Raw genomic sequence first — 22,273 nt, 5'->3', positions numbered from 1 at the left:
CCTCATCTGGGTGTTCCTGCTCCGGCAGGGGGACTGGACTGGATGAGCTTCTGAGGTCCCTTCCAATCCATAACATTCTGTGATTCTGCGATTCTCACGCCTTGAAATCTCATCACCAAAGGTCGAAAGACCTTTCTGGTCCTCTTGAGAAGGGTAAACTTAGACTCCGCAAGCAATCCAGTTGTTTTAATTAAATGGGTTACATTTGAGGACCGCTGGTCACTATCCACTAGGAAATCCAGCCAGTTATTACTATCTGCTGTTTCCTATCTTTAGTAAACCTTTGTGAAGTTATTAACATTATTCCAACCTGTAGGCCACCGGAGAGGTCCAGAGCCTCAGTGGAGGTGGGAAAAAACCACTTTGTGGAGAACATATGGTTCTGCCATCAGCCTCAGCACTCTCCCATCATGCGGGTGGACCAGTATGATCAGTGGAGAGTTGGTGGCCAAGGCTGCGGCATCATTGCTTACCCTGACAAAAATCTATAAAACATAAATCCCCCAAACGACCTACGAAGTAGAAGGGAAGGGAATCTAGCTGCTATTGTATTTATTATCTTCTTTTGGAACAACCAAAAGACACTCTGAGGCACAGAAGGACATTTCGTGCCTGTATAATCCAGGGATACAACAGCATTAAGGGACATGGATTTGCTCAGAAGTGGAGAATGAAGTTTCATTGCAAAAAAAGAAGAGAACTCACTTTGAACAAGAGTTTGGCCCAAGTACTCCCAGCTTTGGCAGACAGTGGAAAGGCAGTTTCACGGCCAACAGACAGCTCAGATATATCTATATATATTTATGGGGTAACATCAACTATAAAGAGATGCATGAAAATAAAGACCCACTAAACCAACTTCCTGGCATGGTTAAAAAAACCTATTTCTAGATGTTGTGTTAAGAAATTGAGCACTCACCACTCCCCTTTTGAACATTATTTTTAAAGGTAATTTTAAAATCTCTTCAAGAACAAAGTGACCAAGAACCGCAGACGCTGAGATATATCCTGAAGTTGTAACGTGGGATGACGGAGATAACATAACAGCATTGCTTTCTGATGTAACACCTTGGATTAGATCTTAAATGGTCTTTTTCAGATGAGGAAGCTGAAGGACAGAGCAAAGCCACTTGCCCAAGGTTATTCACGGTGCTGTTCAACCCTACTGAGAAATTAAAGGATTTTAGCTACCCTGGTCCTTCCAGACCCAAAGGGTGAGAGCAGGGGAAGCCACACACGTCCATGTCACGCTACAACCTACTAAACCTGACTCAGCAATACCAACTCAAACTAGCTTCAAGGAAACTAGAAAGAAAAGGAAAGGAGAAGAAAAGCCATCTGCCAAGAACAGGGCTATCTCAAGGGTGCTGCCACATCAATCTGCAGAGAAACGTGAGCTCTGGAAAGAGCCCGTAGACCAGGCGGTTTCCAACAGGCCTGCTTGGTCTTAAAAATAATTATTTGTGAGAAAAAGAATAACCTAAAGGCTACGTAGCATTCCAAGGGGTGATGGTTTCAGCTGAATCTGTGAGGAGCAACTCACTGCTGATCGGTATTAACAGGTATTTAGGAACACAGCTGTGACATCCACCTTGATGGGCATCAACATTAAAACACCCAAATTACACATTTCAGAAAAATGCTTGAAGTCAAACAAGTATTAACTCCACCAAAACCCACTGTTTGTATGCTGTCTTCTGTATATATCCTTACAAAGTTTGCCAAATCCACTGGTTTTTAAATCCAGACTTGTTGAAAGATGCAACAGTTATCTTCACATTTTTAGCATAACCTTAGACACTCTGTATTCAAAACGTCACACCGATATTCTTCCAAGTTAGACTGGAATGCAAACATCTTGCAAGGAATTCATATACACCCCACATATATGTCCTTAAGGAGGCTTTTCTAATTATTTCAGCTCATTTACATCACTCACCTTGATTCACCAACACATACTGGAGTAGCTGATACTAAATTATATACCGTAATATATGAACCAGAGTATGTTTCTCTGGCAAAATGTAAGGAATTGTACATGAACGTCCTGTTTTCAGGTATAATTGGTTAATTATACAAAAAGGAAAGGTTTCTTAAAACATTTTCATCTGCAGTGCAGCACTTTGCACTAAAAGAGCCAGAAAGGAAAAGCAATAAAAACTGTTATCTCCTCCTCAGAAAATGCAAACTTAACCTTTTAGCATCATGCACGGATTTTCAGAGGAAGAAGGATAAAAGCAACACACCAAGATGCCTCTGGAAGGAGAAAACTCAGGTACAATCAACTTTCTTGCCTTTAACTTGCCTTGATTTTTCCCTTCCCAGTGTGTCTGGCTCTGAGCGTGTTGACGCCAGGTGCACCACAGTGGCAATTCAGCAGAGAAACCCAGTTGTATTTCCAGCTCTTTATTCTCTTTATTCTCTATTGCCATAACAGCCCAGGTTCCCATAGAAACTGAGAGTAAAGAGCAAAAGCGTAAAATACAGATAAACAGGTCTAAGATGGCAGTGTTATGTTTTATTAGACGTATAAATATGACAAACAGGCGCTGGGTATGGGTTCCTTTCTAATAGAAAAAGCCAGATAATGCTGCAGCTTATCAAATAAATATAGAGCATATCAACTGTAAAGACCGGAGTCATTGAGTGCTGACTGTTATCAGGTTCACGCCGCTTTCTGAAATGGAATTGTTTTCTAGATTATTCATTTTTGGAGCAAGCAAAATACTTTCTTATCTGCAGGTCTGACCCTCAATCTCCCAACGGCCCCAAATCACTGTTGATTCTCCTCTAATGACACCGGCGCTTTGCATTGCAGGAATGGGGCAACAAGCACTAATTTCACAGGGGCTTTGAAAGGTGAACTTTATCATTTTAAATAAATATTGGCATATAAATCAAAGCCCTCCAGAAAGCCCTTCCACTATAACAATGGTTTTCTGCACAAAGACCAGGCCAGATGCTTTCTTCATACTTTTCAATAAGTTCATGTATTATATTTTGATTGCATTCCTAGATTATTTTTCTTTTTAATAGAACTCACTTAAAAAACCTAGAGAAAGGTGTTTATTAAGATGGATGACTTCAGGAAAATTAGCAATTTGATTGCCCTGGCGAACTGCCAATAAGGTAGTAGGATTCTTCATATCATAACAAGATCACTGCAAATTATTTCAAATTCTGAATAGTTTTGAGAAGTCAGTGATAAAATATGATTTTAAATCACACAATCACAGAATGGACTGGGTTGGAAAAGCCCTCAGAGATCATCAAGTCCAACCCTTGGTCCAACTCCAGTCCATTGACTAGATCATGGCACTAAGTGCCATGTCCAAGCTCAGCTTAAAAACCTCCAGGGCCGGTGAGTCCAGCACCTCCCTGGGCAGCCATTCCAATGCCTGACCACTCTCTCTGCAAAGAATTGCTTTCTAACATCCAGCCTCAATTTCCCCTGGCAGAGTTGAAGCCCATGGCCCCTTGTCCTATTGCTGACTGCCTGGGAGAAGAGACCAATCCCCACCTGGCTAGAACTGCCCTTCAGGTAGTTCTAGAGAGTGCTGAGCTCACCTCTAAGCCTCCTCTTCTCCAGACTAAACAAGCCCAGCTCCCTCAGCCTCTCCCCATAGGGCTTGTGTTCAAGTCCCTTCCCCAGTCTTGTTGCTCTTCTCTGGACCCGCTCCAGCACTTCAATCTCTTTCCTGAGCTGAGGGGCCCAGAACTGAACACAATACTCCAGGTGTGGCCTCCCCAATGCAGAGCACAGGGGAAGGATCACTGCCCTTGTCCTGCTGACCACGCTGGTTTGGATACAGGACAGGATCCCATTGGCCTTCTTGGCCACCTGGGCACACTGTTGGCTCATGTTGAGCTTCTTGTCCATTAGTACCCCCAGGTCCCTTTCTGCCTGACTGCTCTGCAGCCACTCTGCGCCCAGCCTGGAGCGCTGCAGGGGGTTGTTGTGGCCTGAAGACCCTTTCAAGCACAAACACCCCCATTAGTGTTTAGTTCTGAGCACACTCATTGTGCTGTCTCCAAAGGCGTGACCTGCGCTACTAGAAACATTCATCTTCCAAGCACTTCCATCCACTAAAACTTTTGGAAAATTAGGAAAACTTTACAACTTTACAATGGCTCAGCCAAACAGTGTCATCCAGCATTCAGTGACTTGAAAAAGGAATTAATTACCAGTGGCTCCGGTTGACTTTTTGAGCGATATGGCCCCTGGCACACCTCGAGCTCAGCCGTTTTTATGTTCAGCTCCTCTGTTAAATGGCACAGGAGATGCTGTACGTCAAACAAATCCTTTCCCCTACCTGTGCTCAAAACAATATTGCAAAATGCTTGAAGCCGTGCAAAGAGATTCACTGTAAAAGGATTTCTCACTCGAGGGACTCTTGCCTCTGTATCTGCCCTCATCTGAAACCACAGCAACCCTGGAGCATCACATCGGGGAAGGGAAGGTCCAGGACTACTTCTTTTAGCCTTTACACCTGCTATTTCTCTCCTGAGAAGTCTGGTTTGGTTCTCTTTCCTTTTCCATTTCTAAGAGCAATAGACAGTAGCTGTCCTGGATAACAAGGCATTGATAAAAGTCTGCCTGCTTAAAAAAAATAAGAGAGGTTGAAACACATCTAGAAACGAGAGAAAACACTCCTGCATTTAACAAGTTCACTTACAGGAAGTTCTGTTACCAGAGTTTTGTTTTAGTTGGCTGGAAGGAAAGCACTTGATTATATTTAATTTTAAAGGGACATTGCGAGGCACCGAACATGCTCCCCGTGTTCTCAGCACTTGGTCTTACAGGATCTCACCCTTCGCAAATGCTGCAACACTAAAAGATGAAAGGGATTTGTTTTGTTTTTAAATGCCACCTTCAATACTTAGCAAGGGTGCATTTGAAGCACCAGGAAACCCAAGACATGAACTTTGGAGCTTTATTTTCTCATTGATACACTATTTTTCATGTGCAGGAGGTGACACCTTTGTTGAGCACACGCTCAACGCTTGAACATTTTCCTGCCCAAATCTGACCCAGATGCAAAATCTAACAATTCAAGTATTGCCCTGTTATGCCAGTAGCTCATTTGGAAGCAGTGGGGTTGGTAAGGCAGCGTGAAACATCTTTCAAAGAGAATCATATGGCTTTAGTTTCCCTAAGTATATGAAACCAGAAAGCAAGCTGTGGGGATTCAAGGAGATGGCTAATGTTTCGAAGCAGCCAAGTAGTTAGCTTATTTTATTTTATTTTATTTTCAAACCCAGCATCTGTAGGGACTCCCTGGCAATTTCCCCGCATGTAGAGCGGCAGCCGTTCCCTGGCCTGCTGCCAGCCCGCTGCTGATTACCGGCTCCTAAAAGAATTCCAGGCAACAAGAATGATGTTTGGCCATCTGAGATGAACGATACCACTCCTGCGCACAAACAGCCTCCAAGTGAAATAAGGAATAGCTACCTGGTAAAATCGCAGTGTGCGAGAAACGTGGCTGTATTAGAAAGTATCGTCTTCGAGCATAAAGGATTAGGAAATGTGCCAATGTCTGGCAAAGCTCGTGATTTAATTTGAGCCTAAGACGGGGACAAGGATCCTGTAGCTCTGATGGGTTTGGTGGAGGCACAGCACAGCTATTTGTATGAGATAATCAACAGCTGAGCCAACTGCGATTCCACAAATGTGTTTTGAGCTTCATTGTATCAGGCTAATCCCTTGTTTTGCGATCAACAAATTAGGTTGTTTGACGTCTTCAATAGAGCAACACGACAACCGCACCTGGAAATGAAGTAGGAAAACCTAAGAGATATTAAAGAAAGAGTGCAAAAATGTCTGCATGTGATGGTACTATGGGCAGAGAGAGCAAGAAAGACTCCATTCCCACTAATAAAATTAATTTTAAATACAGCTGTGAATGAGGTCCTTTTGACTTACATCAGAAATTTAACTACATCAGCCCTGTCATAAACCTCCAGGTAGTTTCACATTAACCAACATAATGGGCAAGATCAGACTTTGATCTTCTCTGTAAAGGTTTACAGACACTAAGCTTTTTCGCATATTCAAAATTTAATGTTATTTACATTTTGGATGTTTTATCTTCCTATACCTATATAAAAGCTGTGGGATCACTTAAATCATGAGAACAGTTATTCCTCCCCCCCCCCCCCCCCCAAATCATTTAATGGAGTATTCAGTCAGGCACTGAGAAAATACAGCAAATAAATGCAACTGAAGGCAAATCGATGTAAGTGGAGCACAGCACAGCCAGGATAAATAAGTGCAGTGCCCAGCTGTGGGCTTGGGATGCCGTAAGTGCTGCAAACGAGCAAATGGAAAATATAATAATGTTATCACATGGCAGCAGCTCCTCAGGATCCATCAAAAATACTGGAAGCCTCAGGTTTTTTAAAATAAACCTCCTTTACTCAGTGATACAGAGGAAGGTATTGCAGTGGCAGGCTGTCACCTCCCAAAGATGGGAGTGTTGAAGGCCGAGAGCCACCTCAGCAACATCATTTAGTGCTTCATGTTTGGCGAAATGAAGAGAAATCAAAATAAGGGAGCCTCGTGGTTGAGCATTGGCAATGTAGGTGGCACCTCATGGCCAATATTGCTGCGTCCAACACTGCTGGTGCTCGCTAGGAAGGGATGAGATGTGGGGAGAAATCCTGACTTTAATGTGGACTACATTTGAACTCTAAGCTATACATGGAGATTCATTTGAGCCTTCAGGAAAACCTGTAGGTATTCTTCACAGGGAAGAAGGGAAAGAAGAACAAAGGGTTTTTTCGGTGGATCAGCTGCTGGGGGGATGGAGGTGTCAGCAGTAGCTTCCGAGTTCAGGCTGCACTGAGTTTTGCACTTACAGCAGGATTCAATCTCTTCCATTTCACAGTTCGGTGATTGAATTTCATCTTTGAATTTGATGCAATTACTCTTCAGGGGTTCACTGAACTTGCTATACAGTTTTTGGTTACCACGCTTCCTAACTTTTGCTGGGAAAACAATTAATATTCACTCATCTTTGAAATATGGACCTCCACCCCCTACTCTTTCCCCTCTCTCTGCTGTTTCAACCACATACACCAACATTTCAAAACCTGGGAGCTATTGGAAAGTTTCTTGAGTGACTGGGAGGAAACATCTTTATCTGGCAACACCTTTTCCATCTCAGAGGTGTTGGTGAGGTACGACCAAGGACAACTGGTCTAGCAGGTGACACCAGCGCTGGAAAAGCCACAAATGATCCCACAACTATGTCCAGCAGTCCCCAAAATCACGAGCTCCCTATAGCAGAGGGATCACTGAGTTTTATTTATAATATATTTGACTCCATTCAAGTGCCTCGCTGTTATTTAAGCAAGAAGATGAAAGCGGGACAGAAATAGCCCATCTTCCAGTGGTGTAATTCTTACAAAGCTATTTAGATAAACCTTCAGGACAGCCCAAAAATGTGCTGGGTGCCAAATGTACAGACCCAGAAACTGTGCAAAAATGTCTGAATGCTCCTGTAGCCTCACAGATGCCAAAGTTTGCCAAGGTTTCTGCTTAAAGCTACCAAGACTGTGCGACATGAACCTCTAAGTGACCGTACTGGGATTAGTAAAGTCTTCTCTGTGGCTTCTGAAGAAAGACTTTAGCTAAATGCCAAAGGAATGGTTAATATTTCGACCTCACAGAGCTCTGTTTCCACCGAGTCCGACCATGTACAACTGCAACTGCCAAGCACATGGACGTGTTCACAGCAGCGTTTTTCCTGCTTCCTCTGGAAATAGAGTCACTATCATTAGAAAGCTTTCTGCTGCATTTTTATTTCATCAGTACGGGTCCTAATTCTATAAAACAAATGCAGTAAAACATTATTATAATAGCAGCTTGCTTCAAAGGCGTGGATTTCTTTTCACCAGCGCTTCCAGCTGACATCTGATACAGCCCATTATCATATCGAAAGGTCAAGTCAGCAAGAGGAAAGCATATAGATCATTACCTAAATAAAAATGACCTGGTTTTAAAAGCTAATTTAATATATCCCTCGTGAGCGACACAGTGCATTACACAGTGCATTTTCTCAAGAGGAAAGGGGCCATAAAGTTTACCCGTCGCAGATTTCTGCATAAGCAATGCAAGTCTTCAAGCAAATAGCAATTCACCTTCAAAAAACAAAGTCATGGTTTAGCAGCTCCACTACCTTCATTTAGATCTATCGCCCTGCACGTTATCTCGATGGGCTTTTTGCCTTTTAAAATTATTTCCGAGACCTGATTTTCTAAGCAAACACCTATTTATTAGAGCAGCTGGGAAAATGCAATAGCCAGACTTGGATACAAGTGACTTCAGCATGAAATTACACATTATTTCAGGTTAAACTCTGTTATATGCAAAATTCTCCAGCAGAAAGAAAAAAGCTCTTGCATACCAGAGGCCAAACAATTCTATCTGGTTTTTCCAAAGAGCAAGGTATTTAAACTCACATGAACTTAAGAGGTCTCAATGATCAGATGTGATTTCTCCACAGCACTCACCAAGTAGACAATTATTTTAATTATTTACACAGTTTAAAAGAAATGATTGCAACCCCTGCTTCTTATAGCATTAATGAGCTGGTTTTACCCCCTTTTGCAAGTCCCACGAGGTTTCTCCCCCCAGCCTGGCACCGCGGATAGCCCAGGAAAAAGCTCCTTCCCATATGGTCCCCAATTCTGAAAACAATTGACGTGGGGAGATGGAGCCAATTATTACAGCTCACAGGCTGCCCAGACATTCCTCATGCTGTAAGCCAGAAAATATTACAATATTACAAATTTAATCGCACTCTGTGCATTGGTGAATTATTTCAGATTGAGTTTTCCAAAGCCTGGCCCAACAGAAAGTCTGAACTTGATTCAATCATTTTTTTAATTGATGGCTCCCATCAAAGTGAAACTTTTTCACTTTGAAAATTTCCCTTTCGGCTGGGGTTAAAATATTTTTTGGCTTATCTTATCTAGAAGTAAACAAGATAAATAAATAAAAAGCATCCTTTGCTAACACACAAAGTTGTTTATTATCCATCCAAACCTCCTGGACTGGCTGTAGGTCAAAACCACCACGCACCATTGGATCTGCAAACCTTTCCCATCCCACCAAGACAGGAGTTTGCATCAAGATAAGGTGGTTTCTACCCCGTGCCATGGCCCATTTCTTGAAGCTGAAGCGCCAACTCCAGCCTTAATATGTTGATGGAGAGGTTGGCCAGACCTTGCATCTGCAGACCAAGAAAGAGCTGACGTTCACACCACAGACACACCAACACATGTCACCAGATCACTGCCAACCACCTTCGGACAACCACTGCAATCAGGGAATCAATAAAAAGCAGTCTTCAATAGGCAAGACCCATTCAAATATCTCTTAGCCCAGCCGAGGGACATGTTTCTGAAGCAAGTCCCCCCAAGGAGTCCCTCATACATCTCTGAGGGGGACAAGAGCACAGACCTGGGCTCCTCTCAGGTGATGTTAAACTGGAAGATGTGCCTCAACAGCTGGTTTATATCCCCCAAGCACTGTTTGAAATTGAGTCCAGGGAACCAGACTTGAAGTAGCCCAAAGGAAAACCGCACTGAAATGCAAGCAGTCCATACAGCAGGTCCTTGTCACCAATGTTTTGCTCTACACATCTCTTCCTCTGGGTACGTGCTTACTAACAGGGATCTATCCACGTGCAATAAGCTTTCAACTGCCAAAGACAAATTTACTATTAAAATAATTTTCAAAGAAGACCTCATGAAGCAAAACAAAAGGTTGTATAGGAAGGAGAAGCACGCAGAGCCAGCAAAAGTCATCCAAGGAAGAGCCAACACAGGACACCAAAAATACTTTATCTTGTAAACATGTTGGCAAGGGAGAAACTGGATGGGAAGAGGGATATGGGGATTTCATCTTGCAAACACGATACCGGACACAGCTCGGGGGAAGCCTTCAAAAGCAGATGGCAGCAGCACTGTGAGATGCCAGGAGCAGCCCTGGGCCACGCACACGACCACCAAAAACCTCGTCTAAACTGGCACCTTCAAAAACCTATTGCTAAAAGGTATTGCAGCACATAGTATCATTTTGTAAGGAGCAAATTAAAGGAATAAAGACAGGGCACCACACCACCTTGCTTGCTCTAAGTATGAAGGTGTATCTGTACCTTTCTCGTTAGAATAAAGTCGATTTCACCTTTAAATCCAGGGTGGAAGGTGGGAAAGTATCTACAAAGAACACATGTAAATTGAAAAATCCCAATAACCACCCTCTGCATCAAAACAAAGTCAATCAACCGGTAGGATGCTTTGTTATGAATAAACGTAGCAAGAGAGGAGCTGAAAAAGTGAACAAAGGGACAGCTCTGGCCAGGAAAACAAAAGGTTTGGATGGAGTGAGCTTTTCATATAAAACACAGCTTGAGTAAAGACAAAGGGCGTCTGCGGCCAGAGCTGCTAGAAAAGGGAAAAGCATCATATTCCTATGCAAAGGTCCCCGTCTCCTTGAGTCCTGTGAAAAGGAGACAATTTTGGCTGCGAGTACCAAGATGTATTCCCCCAGGGCTGCAACGCAGCTGGAATTAAAATATATAAGAAGAAAAAAAACAGCAAAAAGTGCAACCAAAAAGAAGTGACGTCTGGAGCAACAGCATGAAGGCACCAGCATCTATTGCTAACTTCAAGCTCCGTTGCCACAGGAGATCAGCATCAGCAGGTAATTCTGGATGTGACAGGAGAAAAGGAACGTGGGAACCGTGGTAATGGAAGGTGAGGGCCACCTTGGTGTTGTCCTCGTCTCTGGGCCATGGGAGAGGCTCTCCCCTGCTACAGCCAGGTCATGGAAAGGTGGGACCAAACTAAAGAGGACCTCATCGGATGAGCTTGTTAGGAGTTGAAGTAGTATTAGGATTAGGATTTGAAGTAGTATTAACCTCAGGAGTTTCTGGACAAGGAATACACCAGCACAAGGGATTTGTGTGCCTGGAGCTCATGGTGAACCCTCACCTCACTTGGCACCAACGACTACAGGAGAAACCACCTGTCTCCTCTTGGATTTATGGGACCTGCAGTAGTGGCTACAGCTGGAACTGATCTACATGTAGCGTCATAGAATCATTTTGGTTGGAAAAGATCCTCAAGAGCATCGAGTCCAACCATTAACCCACCCCTGGCACTGCCCCATGTCCTGAGAACCTCATGTCTGTCTGTCCAACCCTCCAGGGATGGTGACTCCAGCACTGCCCTGGGCAGCCTGTTCCAATGCCCCACAGCCCTTTGGGGAAGAAATTGTTCCCTGGATCTAACCTCAACCTCCCCTGGTGCAACTTGAGGCCGTTTCCTCTCGTCCTGTCACATGTTCTTTGGGAGAAGAGACTTGCTCGTGGTGCAGGTATCTCCTTCATGCCCCCAATACCAATGTGGCCAGGCCTGACAATGCAACACGAGCACCATTCTTCTGAAACTCCTGTTTTCTCAGAACATGAACCAAATTACATGTTGGCTCTCTCCACTTTTTTTTTCTGGTAAGGATTTAACTATAACATTCATCAGTTGATGAATTTGTTAACTTACCTGAATATATCTAAGGAGTAGAATATTAATTATATGGTCTCACAGATGATGCACCTATTATTTCTGACTTAAGAGATTAAACACAAAGAATGGATTTTAAGGAGAAGCACCAATCCCAAGCTTGAAAAAAAACAGGGAAAACTGTTTCCAGAATATTAGCTGTAAAAAAGTAAATCTGTTCCAGTGCCCTTGAAGAACACAACTTCCTTTGAGGTGTCCTTGGCAGGGACCTTCCCACTGGAGCATTGACACGGCCTCGCGCTGGGCGTCCCGGCTGCCTGTGCCAGCCAAGAGCCCGGCACTTCGGACACAACCCAAGATGCCCATGAAGAACAGAGAGACACCTACAACCATCATGGCCATGGTCCCCCATGACACCTCATGTGATGGTGCAGGAAGCCACCCTGCTCAGCTGAACTATGTCTGACTGGTTGTATTGTATTTTTTTGCCTACAAGAGCTGAGCAGAGCTTACTTTTCCCTTCAAAGCATGCCCAAGGGTAGGAAGTGGTAGCTCAGTTGTCTACAGCAGTTTGGCTGCCAGAACGTTTCCCCAGGTCCTGGAAGAACACTAACTATATCTCAAGGCTTGGCTGGGAAAACACCAGCCTGCCGAGAGATTAACTCAATGAAACATTCAGCCCTTTCAAACCCGGAGGACTCTTGGATACATGGGAAGATCTTCTGACCTTGTAACTTTGGCCTAATGTCCTCTCAGTCATGTCTGCAATGGGGTTCTCTACCAGCTCTGGGACCACAGGGTCATGCTCTAGCATGGAGATTAAAAAAACCCACCAGTGCCACCAACTTGGTAGTAATTTCTGCAATGAACTCCTGCCCATGGGCCACGTCCTGCTTTAGGAGTGTGAACCCTGCGTTGGGTGCAGTCTAAACCTAAATTAACAAGAATTTAGTCATCACCTTGATACCGTAGATTTATACGACAATGAATTTGCTGCCATTTTGTAGATCTGTCCATATTGCTTAACTGATGTTAAGATTAAATTGTTCACGTGTTGGCCATTAATGCAGCCATCACACCAGTGAAAAGCAGGGTCTGATGCTCCCTAAAGATGTCTCGTAATGATGTCCCTGGTATTTACTCTGCGTGGTTAGATCTGCTGAACATCTGACCTTCGCATGGACCACCCTGATCCACCCCATATCCAGAGAGACACGTGTATACAGGGATTTTCTATCCATCCAAAGGCCTTTTGGCAGCTGCCATTCACGCACTGAAAATGAGATGCCAGCTACGAGGATGCCAAAAAAATGGAAAAGATACTTTTTATGTGATTTGTGTAAAGCTTCAGCAAACCCCAATGTGCTTTATGTGTCAAGTTCTTCCCTTTGACAAACTTCCTCTTGGAAAACATAAGCCCTTGAAGGACAATTAGCTGGAGCTAATTAGCAGCTGCTTGAAAAGTAATCCAGGTTAAAACTTCTGCCAAGCAGACTCTTCTCCCAGAGGAGTTTTATCTTGTGAGATACAGAAACAAAAGCTCTTGAGCAATAAAACTCTCTGAAACAGCTTCCAATGCATCTCACTTGCCTCTCTTAGTAACTTTGCCATTTCTCCCTCTTCTAAATCACCTTTTTGCAGGCATACACTTGCTTTCAAGGAGTCCAGCAAACGTGAATATGGTATTCGACTAATAAATGCCACATCTTTTGAAAGAGCTTTTGGTTTTTTGAATGTTTCTCCAGGCAGAAAGCAAAAAGGCAGCTTTTTCAAAGGCAAAATGTCAGGATGCAAGGGGCACTAATGTCTCTGTCACCTACAGTTCTTGAGCAACAAGACGCAAGCGCAGGCCTCTGACTTTAATGATCTGAAAGTTGCTTTTCAAAATTAATCAATTCCTCCCTTTGGGGACCAAACCCTCTATCACCAGGAATCCTTTGCTTTGCCCTTCCTTGAGGTTAAATACTTGGCATTAGAAGAAAAGAAGAGGAATAAAGATGGTAAGAGCTCAAAAATGTTCAGGTTGACATTGGCCCGTTGGTTCCCAAAATGAAGAGTTTATCCAAAATAGGTCCAAAACTGCCGCCTCCCTCCAGACACATTGCAAAGTGCACAAGAGATCCTGAAAGTCCTTCCTAAAATGCACAAAACCACCCCAAAAGAGCTTCTGCACACACAAACGTTGCCTGTGATAATTATTGTCTATGTGATACTTTATTAATGATACAGCTTAAAATTGTAGATGTGCAAAGACAGACTATGAAATGGGGAATGGCAAGTCCTACTTGCAAATATTGCTTGGTGCCAATGGATCGTGGTATAACCTTATAACAGCTTCTGTGATTGTAACATCACGTTATTATGAAAACCAAAAATCCCGATTTTCATTACCGGTGTTGTATAGAGCAACTTCAGTTTTTAAACTACTTTTGCCTTGAATCATATGGTTTCTATGCAGTATCCCTCTAATTGGAACACATCCCTCTTCAAAAGCTTTTTGTTGGTATAAATCAATATACAGACATGACAAACTCTAGAACACGAATGAATGAAGAGTGGGGTTTTTCTGGAAATATTTTAAAGTACACTACAGGTCACTTCTGAAAGAAATTAATATTTATAGCAGGACGTTAGATGAATATGTTGCTTTACATTAGAGTAGGTCTAGTATTCATTCAAAACTGACAAACTCCATTTCTCATCCTTTGTCTGGGAACACATTTGACTTCAGTGAAAATGCCTGAGAAGGATCTGAGTTCTCTTAAGAAACAAACGATGTTCAACAACCATTTCCTTCATCACCTGAGCTTTCCAGAATCTGTTCATTTCTCACCTCAAACTATTTCAAGAGAACTATTTAATGACAAATTCTGAAGATCTAACACTTCTGTGGACTCAAATATTGTGATTAAGATGGATCTTGAGCCCCATCTCCCTCTGATCCTCTCATGCTCATGGAGAGAGACAGAAGGAGCCTCATCCCGAGGAATATTCATTATGTTTTAAGCTGTTTTACACTACCGTGTTGAGAAAAAGCAGCTATTTTTTGGAATTACAATGATGTACCATCAATAAAAACCAAGTCAAGATTTCATGCTGAATACAACGAGCAGACACTTACTTTGCTTTTGCTTCTGCATCTTCATAGGCTTTATTGGAAACGTCATCTAGGCCGCCGATCAAGTGTTTGAAGGAGCTGTGAAAATAAAGGGGCATTTTTAGAGGAAAAGTCTCCATTTGGGAGCCAAGCAAGTCAACGTGGCAGCAACCAGGGGCCACCCCTCCATGGCAGGGATGGCCATGACCAACCAAACCAGGGCCAGGGCCAAGCAGGGAAACACGGCCTTAGACCCGCTGGAGAAAGGCTGGAAATGCAAAATCTAACACCAAGAAAATCCCAATTTAGTTATTCAGCTCTTTTAGGGACTGAACACACTGAAATGACCGCTGTTTTCCTTCTGCCCAATGTAAGTTTTAGAGCCAATACGTCAACGCGACTGGCAAGCGATGGTGAGATGCCACCACCACTTCCCTGGCCTCCAAGCAGAAACCTCTGCTTTCCAAGGGAAGGATAATCTTTCTTTCTGTATCTTAGCTTTCCCATCTTAAGAGAAACAGCAGAGAGAAATAAAAAGGGGAAAAAAAACCCAACAAAACAGAGAAGGACATGAAAGTGGGGGAAGAAAGGCAAGCAAATTGTCATAAGCCAAATTGCTTAATGACATTTAAGAGGAAATTTGCCTTTAATTGGGTTAAAAATGAGTAAGACGGGGTGAAACATTAGGAGCGTTTGATGCACATGGTGCTGAGCTGTCCCCTAATGCCATCCTCTGTCCCAGGGGAGATACAAAGGGCACAGACACATCAGAAAAACAATCCTAAAATCTTTTTATATCATGAGTGACTCAAACAAATGGACCCAATGACCATTTGATCACCTAACAAGCATCACTCCAGAGAGAAGAAAAAATATAAATATATATGTAACCGTTATGACTTTGGTAGTGATACTACAGTACCGGAGACTAAATAAGAAACGTAAATTGAATATTTTTAGTAATTTTAATGACTGAAATCAATTAACACCAAAACTGAAAATATTCCAGGTGAAAGCATAGTTCCCTACTACACGTTTCCACTGTTCCCAACGTGTCTGTCACACACAGGCTATTTCATTCTTTTTTATTAAAAAAAAAAAAGAATGCGTCATTTAAAAATGAGAAAAGAGTTGGGGGCTAGTTTGCTGCAAATCAGTCTCTTGACTCATCTCTGCCTTAAGGTCACAGTTCCAGAAATGAGAGTCCTGCAGTCCGCCTTCTATAAGTTTGTGGGTCTCCTGAGGCACTAAACATAGAGCCAAAGAACACAAATGGCTATTAAGAAGTTGTAAAAAAATAATTGAGAAGTTGACATAAAATAAAGAATCACCATTTAGGAACATATTTATGAATTTAGGATAAGAGCAGAATACTCAATGTGTCTCTATTTTCAATGCTACAATCTAGGAAATAATTTCCGCAGCAGAAACATGTTAATGATGAAGCCAAAGACCCGTTTACTCTTGCGTGGAAATTGCGTTGGTGTTTTTTGACAGAAGCAGGCTGTAATTTCCAAAATTAAGGCCAAAGTATCTTTTTGACGCAACATTCCTTACTCGGTCATGAAATGATTAAAAAATTCGCTCATTCAACACAGAATCCCAGAATGACAGGGAATGGAAGGGACCTGGAAAGCTCATCCAGTGCAATCCCCCCATGGAGCAGGAACACCCAGATGAGGTTACACAGGAAGGTGTCCAGGCGGGTTGGAATGTCTGCACAGAAGGAGACTCCACAACCTCCCTGGGCAGCCTGGGCCAGGCTCTGCCACCCTCACCAGGAACAAGTTCCTTCTTATCTTTAAGTGGAACCCATTACCCCTTGTCCTATCACTGGTTGTCACTGAGAAGAGCCTGGCTCCATTCTCCTGACACTCCCCCTTTATATATCTGTAAACATGAATGAGTGACCCCTCAGTCTCCTCTTGTCCAGCTCCAGAGCCCCAGCTCCCTCAGCCTTTCCTCACACGGGAGATGCTCCACTCCCTTCAGCATCTTGGTGGCTGCGCTGGACTCTCTCCAGCAGTTCCCTGTCCTGCTGGAACTGAGGGGCCACAACTGGACACAATATTCCAGGTGTGGTCTCCCCAGGGCAGAGCAGAGGGGCAGGAGAACCTCTCTGACCTACTGACCATCCGCCATCTAACCCACCCCAGGTACCATTGGCCTTCCTGGCCACAAGGGTCCAGTGTTGGCCCCCAAAAAAGGCTTCTCTGTATCTCAAAGATTTTGCTTAATCATGACCCGCCGAGCTGCCTCCGATCAGCTGATCTCAGGAACATGCCCAGGTTCATTTTTCGTGTGCCAAATACGTGCCATAGGATGAAGTCAACCCCTTGAAAGACGGAGCGTGAGCAAATCAAGACACGCGTGTTAATGCTCCCTTGTGCCACAAACAGATATTCAAGCAATAAAGCGAGACGATGTTGTACCATAACCCTCCTGGAATGCTGGAAGACATGACCTTAAAATGAGATTTAAAATAGCTGGGCTTGGTTTTCTTTCATGTGGTTAGGATAATGTGGCAGAGTTGAACATTCAATTCTTTTTCTTGGGGAATGCAAATAAATCTTCATCTTGCAAAACATTATATGGGCAAATAAGAAAAACTCGCTGAAAGGAGTAACAATGGTTTGTCTAATACCCTGGATTTTTTTATTAAAATATCTTAAGCAAGACTTAGGACTGAGTGAGACTTTGAAGTTCAATGGAGTCACTTTTTGATTGCCTGTCTCAGCCACAACCTCCCCAAGAATTTAATGGGAAAACTGTTGTATTTTTTCTCCGCATAGCCTTCTCTCTTCATATGAGAACATTCTGTTCTCATAATCAATTTTCTCCATGGATAAACTTCACCTCAACTGGGAAAAACAGTAAAGAAGCAAAACTGAAAATTTCCAATGCAAGAGTTCAGTTCAGCTTGTGTAGGGTCAGTCATGCCAGGATAATTTCCATTGCCAAGAGGGTTGATCCAATAACCTTTCCTGACATCTCATAACCAAAAGCGGGCTTTCAATAGGACAAAACCACAAAATCCAAAGTGAAAATACTGGGAATATTTATAATGTTTCCTTCAAAAAACAGTATCGCCTTGATACAAGTAACCAAAGGTGACAATAAGCGCTGAGCACTCAATATCTGCAAATACCACATTGTGGCACTACCGGCCTCCATCAGGAGGGGCCGTGCCTTGAGTTTTAGTGGCTCTTGGCCTTCAGCTCCTCCCTCTAACAGTTGTGGTTCTGTAGGCCCAGCACCCGTAACATTCACACTCCCTAAGTCTCAGCACTCCAGGAAAATACTGGTATTGACAAAAATAAATTATATGGAGGGAAAAAATAAAATCACATATAAATAAAACATGAACACGAATCAACTTCAGTGTAAATACTCTTACAGTTCGGGAGAATCTATGAACGTTTTAAAAAAGTTTTTCAGGTTCAAGATGTACATGCAGCGTTTAAAAAGTTGCACCAAGTTCTCCTCTCAGGGTGCCAAGAATGATCAAAGTGTCAGGAACAGGTTTTGAACGTTTTATTTTATCTCCTTACGAAGTAGCTGCAAGTAAAATGTGTGTCTGTAGGTGTTTATTCAAACTGATCTACTAAACAGATGCTCAAGGTTGTCCTGATTGCCTCTACACAATTCTTATCAGAAGATGTTTTAAAGAAGATTTCCTAGAGAACCAATGCATCAAATCCAGCATATCGTAATCGTTAACTTCTGCATATTGTCATCGTTAACTTTTCCCCAATCAACCCAACTGTATTTCTGCAAAAAAAAACTAATAATGCCTCCGGGGAACTTGAAAATTCACTAAGACGAGCTACGACAGGGCCAAGCTTGAAAAACTCTGGAGGCACCAACACCGTGCATCTCCCACAATAATGATTTTCGTCCTAGGGGGTGAATTACTGCAGTATTGCAAGAGGAAATACTTCACTAGCAACAGCCTCGATTTGATTTCACAGAGGGTCTCAAAGTCATAAACATGGAAAGCCTACAAATTGTGAAGAAAAATCGCTCTTGGAATTAAAAATGAATACGAGACATCTGACAGCTAAAAACTGTTATAAAATATTAATATGTTTACCTAGATCGTACGTTTGATCAGAAGAAAACTGTATTTTTGCAACGAGCTGCCTGGCTCCTCAAGTATCCAAAGGCTTGTACAAATTCCTTGGAACGGTCAGATGTGGAGTTTTTCAATTCCCATGAACGATAACGTGGATTCTGCTGAACTTTTCAAGCCAACTGCCTAAGGCTCCCAGTTGGGTCTCTGCTTCCCTGTTGGCAAGAAGAACATCTCCTTCCCACCAGCCAGCTTGGTACAAGCCACCTGGGCCCGCCATTAAGCCTGAGAATGGTGAAGACGCCAGCCCGCCTGGCTTAGCAAAGCCATCACCTTCATCTCAGCAGCCTTGTTGCCATCTCGCTTTGTTTTCCCTACTGGGTTAGCAGAACCTCCACTTCAATGACAACGTACGCGGACAGGTTGAAACTTTGAATATAAAATGAAATTCCCCGGAAATTTTTCCTACCAATTACTAAGCTTGTTTATTGAAATAAACCTGAACAGGTAGGACTGCACTGTTGTTTTTCTGGCAAGATGACAACTTGTCACATTCTAGCAAATAACCTATTTGCTGTCATAGTCCACCCTGGGTGACCCAAATTAATAATAATACTGCCAACGTGGTCACTGCAGAGCTTGTACAACTGCAGCACACCAGACCTGGAAATCCCGCCTCAGTATTTTTTAAATACTGGTGACCGTCTCAAACTAACTATCCAGCCAATTCCTTACACACCATCAAATCCACATCTCTCCAATTTTGAGAAGGATGTTGAACTTCCGAGTTGTTCATGAGCAATATTTATTCATTTGCATGGGAGCGAAATGCAGCATAATCTGATGTTAAGAGAGCTGAAATTTCTCCTATAGCTTGGTCGGAGCTGGGTGCTCAGCTTTATCTCACCTCCTGCGTGGTGGAGCCTGCTGATGAAGCCAGAGAGCGTTAAGGACCAAATCCCACTGAAATTCATTATTCTGGTAAAGGAAGGGACTTAAAAAGATCATTGCAAGATGGAAATAATGTCAAGGTTGTCCTTCATAACAAATATTTAAAGGATGAGTGGGAACAACATGAATTAAAGTCCATGGGACACATGGAACGCTTGCTGGGCTGCAGGTTGTTTCCTTTGTTGGATCATGACTCTGCTTGTTTCTACATCAGAAAAGGAAGCTAAAAATCCATGGTTGCAAAGCATGTCTACACAGATTTGTAAGAACTAGCTATATTACTTTTTGGGTGTCTTTGGGGTGTTTTTGTGACTGCAATGACCACCTTGTTTCACAAGGAAATTAAAAAGCAAGGTGGCAACAATGCTGTGAGAGTCTGGTAATTAAAGACCCATCGCATACTACCATTTGGCTTTCCTCGTGGTGTTTTCAACTCCCACTGTTTCGTCCCATGCAGCATTTTAATACATATATTTTGAATTTCAGAAATGATTTTAGGCAAACCAGTTCATCATTTCACGCTTACGCAATGTCCCATCTCAAACCCAACTCTCTGAGACCTTGCTTGGTGGCCTGACTCATCCCTAAAAAACAAGTTTCCTGTATTATCACCCTCAAAACCCTCCAGGCAACTAAACAAGCCCTACAATTGCTCATAATATTGTCAGAAATTGTTCTTCCACCTCTCTTTGGAAGAACTTGCTTTGGCACCAAGGGGTGACTCCTGCACGTCAAGTGTACGGCAGCTGTATCGGCTCTAAGGTGTCTGTGGAACAACTTCTGGATGTTTTGGGAAGACTTCTACAACGAAGCTGATGACAAGATAACGCCAATGGGTAATATTAACACCAATTGCCAATAAGACTGAAATTCTCCAGTCTGACCATTAAGGCGACGATATTTTCCTATAATTTGTTCTTTGAAACTGCAACATTAATTTTGCTGAAATGTTTCAGATCGAGACACGCACAAAGCAGAAAACTGCTGCTTCATTATATTTGATTAAAGAAAGAGCGTGCCTTGTAATAGAAAATATTAGGCAACCTTAATGACATGATCACTCCTTCTTCTGCACAAACCAGCTTTGACTGCAGGTAACACTGACTTCCAGCTTCCATTGCTACCTTGCATATAACTCAACATCAACATTTACCATAACAAACCAAACAGTGTAATATTCTGCATATCTGGATGTAAAGAAATGCTACTTTTCCTCCTTAACAGAACAGCGTCTGCACAGTGCTCCAAATTTACAGATGTCTTAGTAGGTTTTCTCCATATTAAATGAGCTTCTACAGTTATTTGCATGCCTATAACAAAATAATAATCTAAGAGAAGAGCTATGCCAAGAAAGAACTGGTCAGGACACAGGACAACCTTCCCTGAACTATAAATAGTACTATAAATAGCATTCCTTTTCTTGCCCTATAAATAGGATTCTTATGAATAGTGTTACTGTGCTACTAATTGCAGAGCGTTACTAGAATCGCTGGTATAGATTAACTACAGCTTCATCAGTTTAAATTTAACTTGTACTTCCTTACTGTTTCAAGGGCGTTACATACTGAGAAAAAGGCAAAAGAGACGAGCAAAGAAACAGTCTGTAAAACCATCAGGAACGACTGCCCATGCAATTACTGGTTGTTTGGGTTTTTTTAATGCTTATAGTGCAAACCAAAAATATCCCTTACCGAAGCACTGAGAAAATTGCATAAATTACTTGTTGTTTTGTATTTCTCTGAATAAATGCTTGCTAAATTATCTAAATAAATCAGTTTTTTGTCTCTTTGCCCCACAGGACAAGGGACAGCATGTCTTTTATCAACCTGTCCACCTGGCTTGTGTACATGACCCACAAGTCACTCAGCTGACAATCCCGAAGTTCACCATCTGTTTCCGACAGACAGACCATATTTGTTTTTTCAGTTGTTGATAAACAAACTAACCTATCAGAAGACCTGGGATTTTTGAAGTATTATTCCGCAGGTCAGCCATTACAGAACACCAGATTTCTAGAAATGAAGGACTGTAAAATAATACAAACCACTTGTGTCAAAGCAGGATTGAGCGTATACTGCGAGATACTCTAGCACCTCTCATCCATCCCCTTGGAATATCAGAAGGGCTTCAGAGGTCTCCCCTAACCCAACATCTGACCTTTGACAGTGTCTTGCACCAAGACTCTGTGCCCAAGGAAGAGCTCAAGGACAACAGGGAAGAGCTCAAGGGAGTGTGGTCTGGATGACCGGGTAGTGAGGTGGACTGCGAACCGGCTGAAAGGAAAGCCAGAGAGTCGTGGTCAATGGGGCACAGTCCAGTTGAGGCCTGGATCTAGTGCAGTGCCTCAGGGGTCAGTACTGGGGCCTGTATTATTCAATATATTCATTAATTACTTGGATGAGGGAATAGAGTGACTGTCAGCAAGTTTGCTGATGACACCAAGCTGGGAGGAGTGGTGACACTGGAAGCTGTGCTGCCATCCAGAGACCTGGACAGGCTGGAGAGTTGGGCAGGGAGAAATGTAATGAAATAGAACAAGGGAAAGTGTAGAGTCTTGAATCTGGGCAGGAACAACCCCAGGTTCCAGTATAAGTTGGGGAATGATCTATTAGAGAGCAGTGTAG

The 22,273-nt window shown here is 42.8% G+C and overlaps 1 protein-coding gene across 5 annotated transcripts in view; it reads right to left on the bottom strand.

Moving 5' to 3' along the window:
* PRKG1 (protein kinase cGMP-dependent 1) overlaps nt 1-22,273 on the bottom strand; it is a 442,922-nt gene that overhangs the window by 51,138 nt on the left and 369,511 nt on the right. For all 5 annotated transcript variants that reach the window (XM_065068161.1, XM_065068160.1, XM_065068162.1 and 2 more), the window contains one exon: nt 14,651-14,725. In XM_065068161.1, coding sequence (XP_064924233.1) covers nt 14,651-14,725 — 75 coding nt within the window. The remainder of the gene's footprint in view (nt 1-14,650; nt 14,726-22,273) is intronic.

Source organism: Columba livia, chromosome 6, assembly GCF_036013475.1.
Source record: "Columba livia isolate bColLiv1 breed racing homer chromosome 6, bColLiv1.pat.W.v2, whole genome shotgun sequence".
Classification (NCBI taxonomy): Eukaryota; Metazoa; Chordata; class Aves; order Columbiformes; family Columbidae; genus Columba; species Columba livia.
Note: the sequence above shows the minus strand (reverse complement) of the source record. Positions and strands in the feature narration are given on the sequence as shown.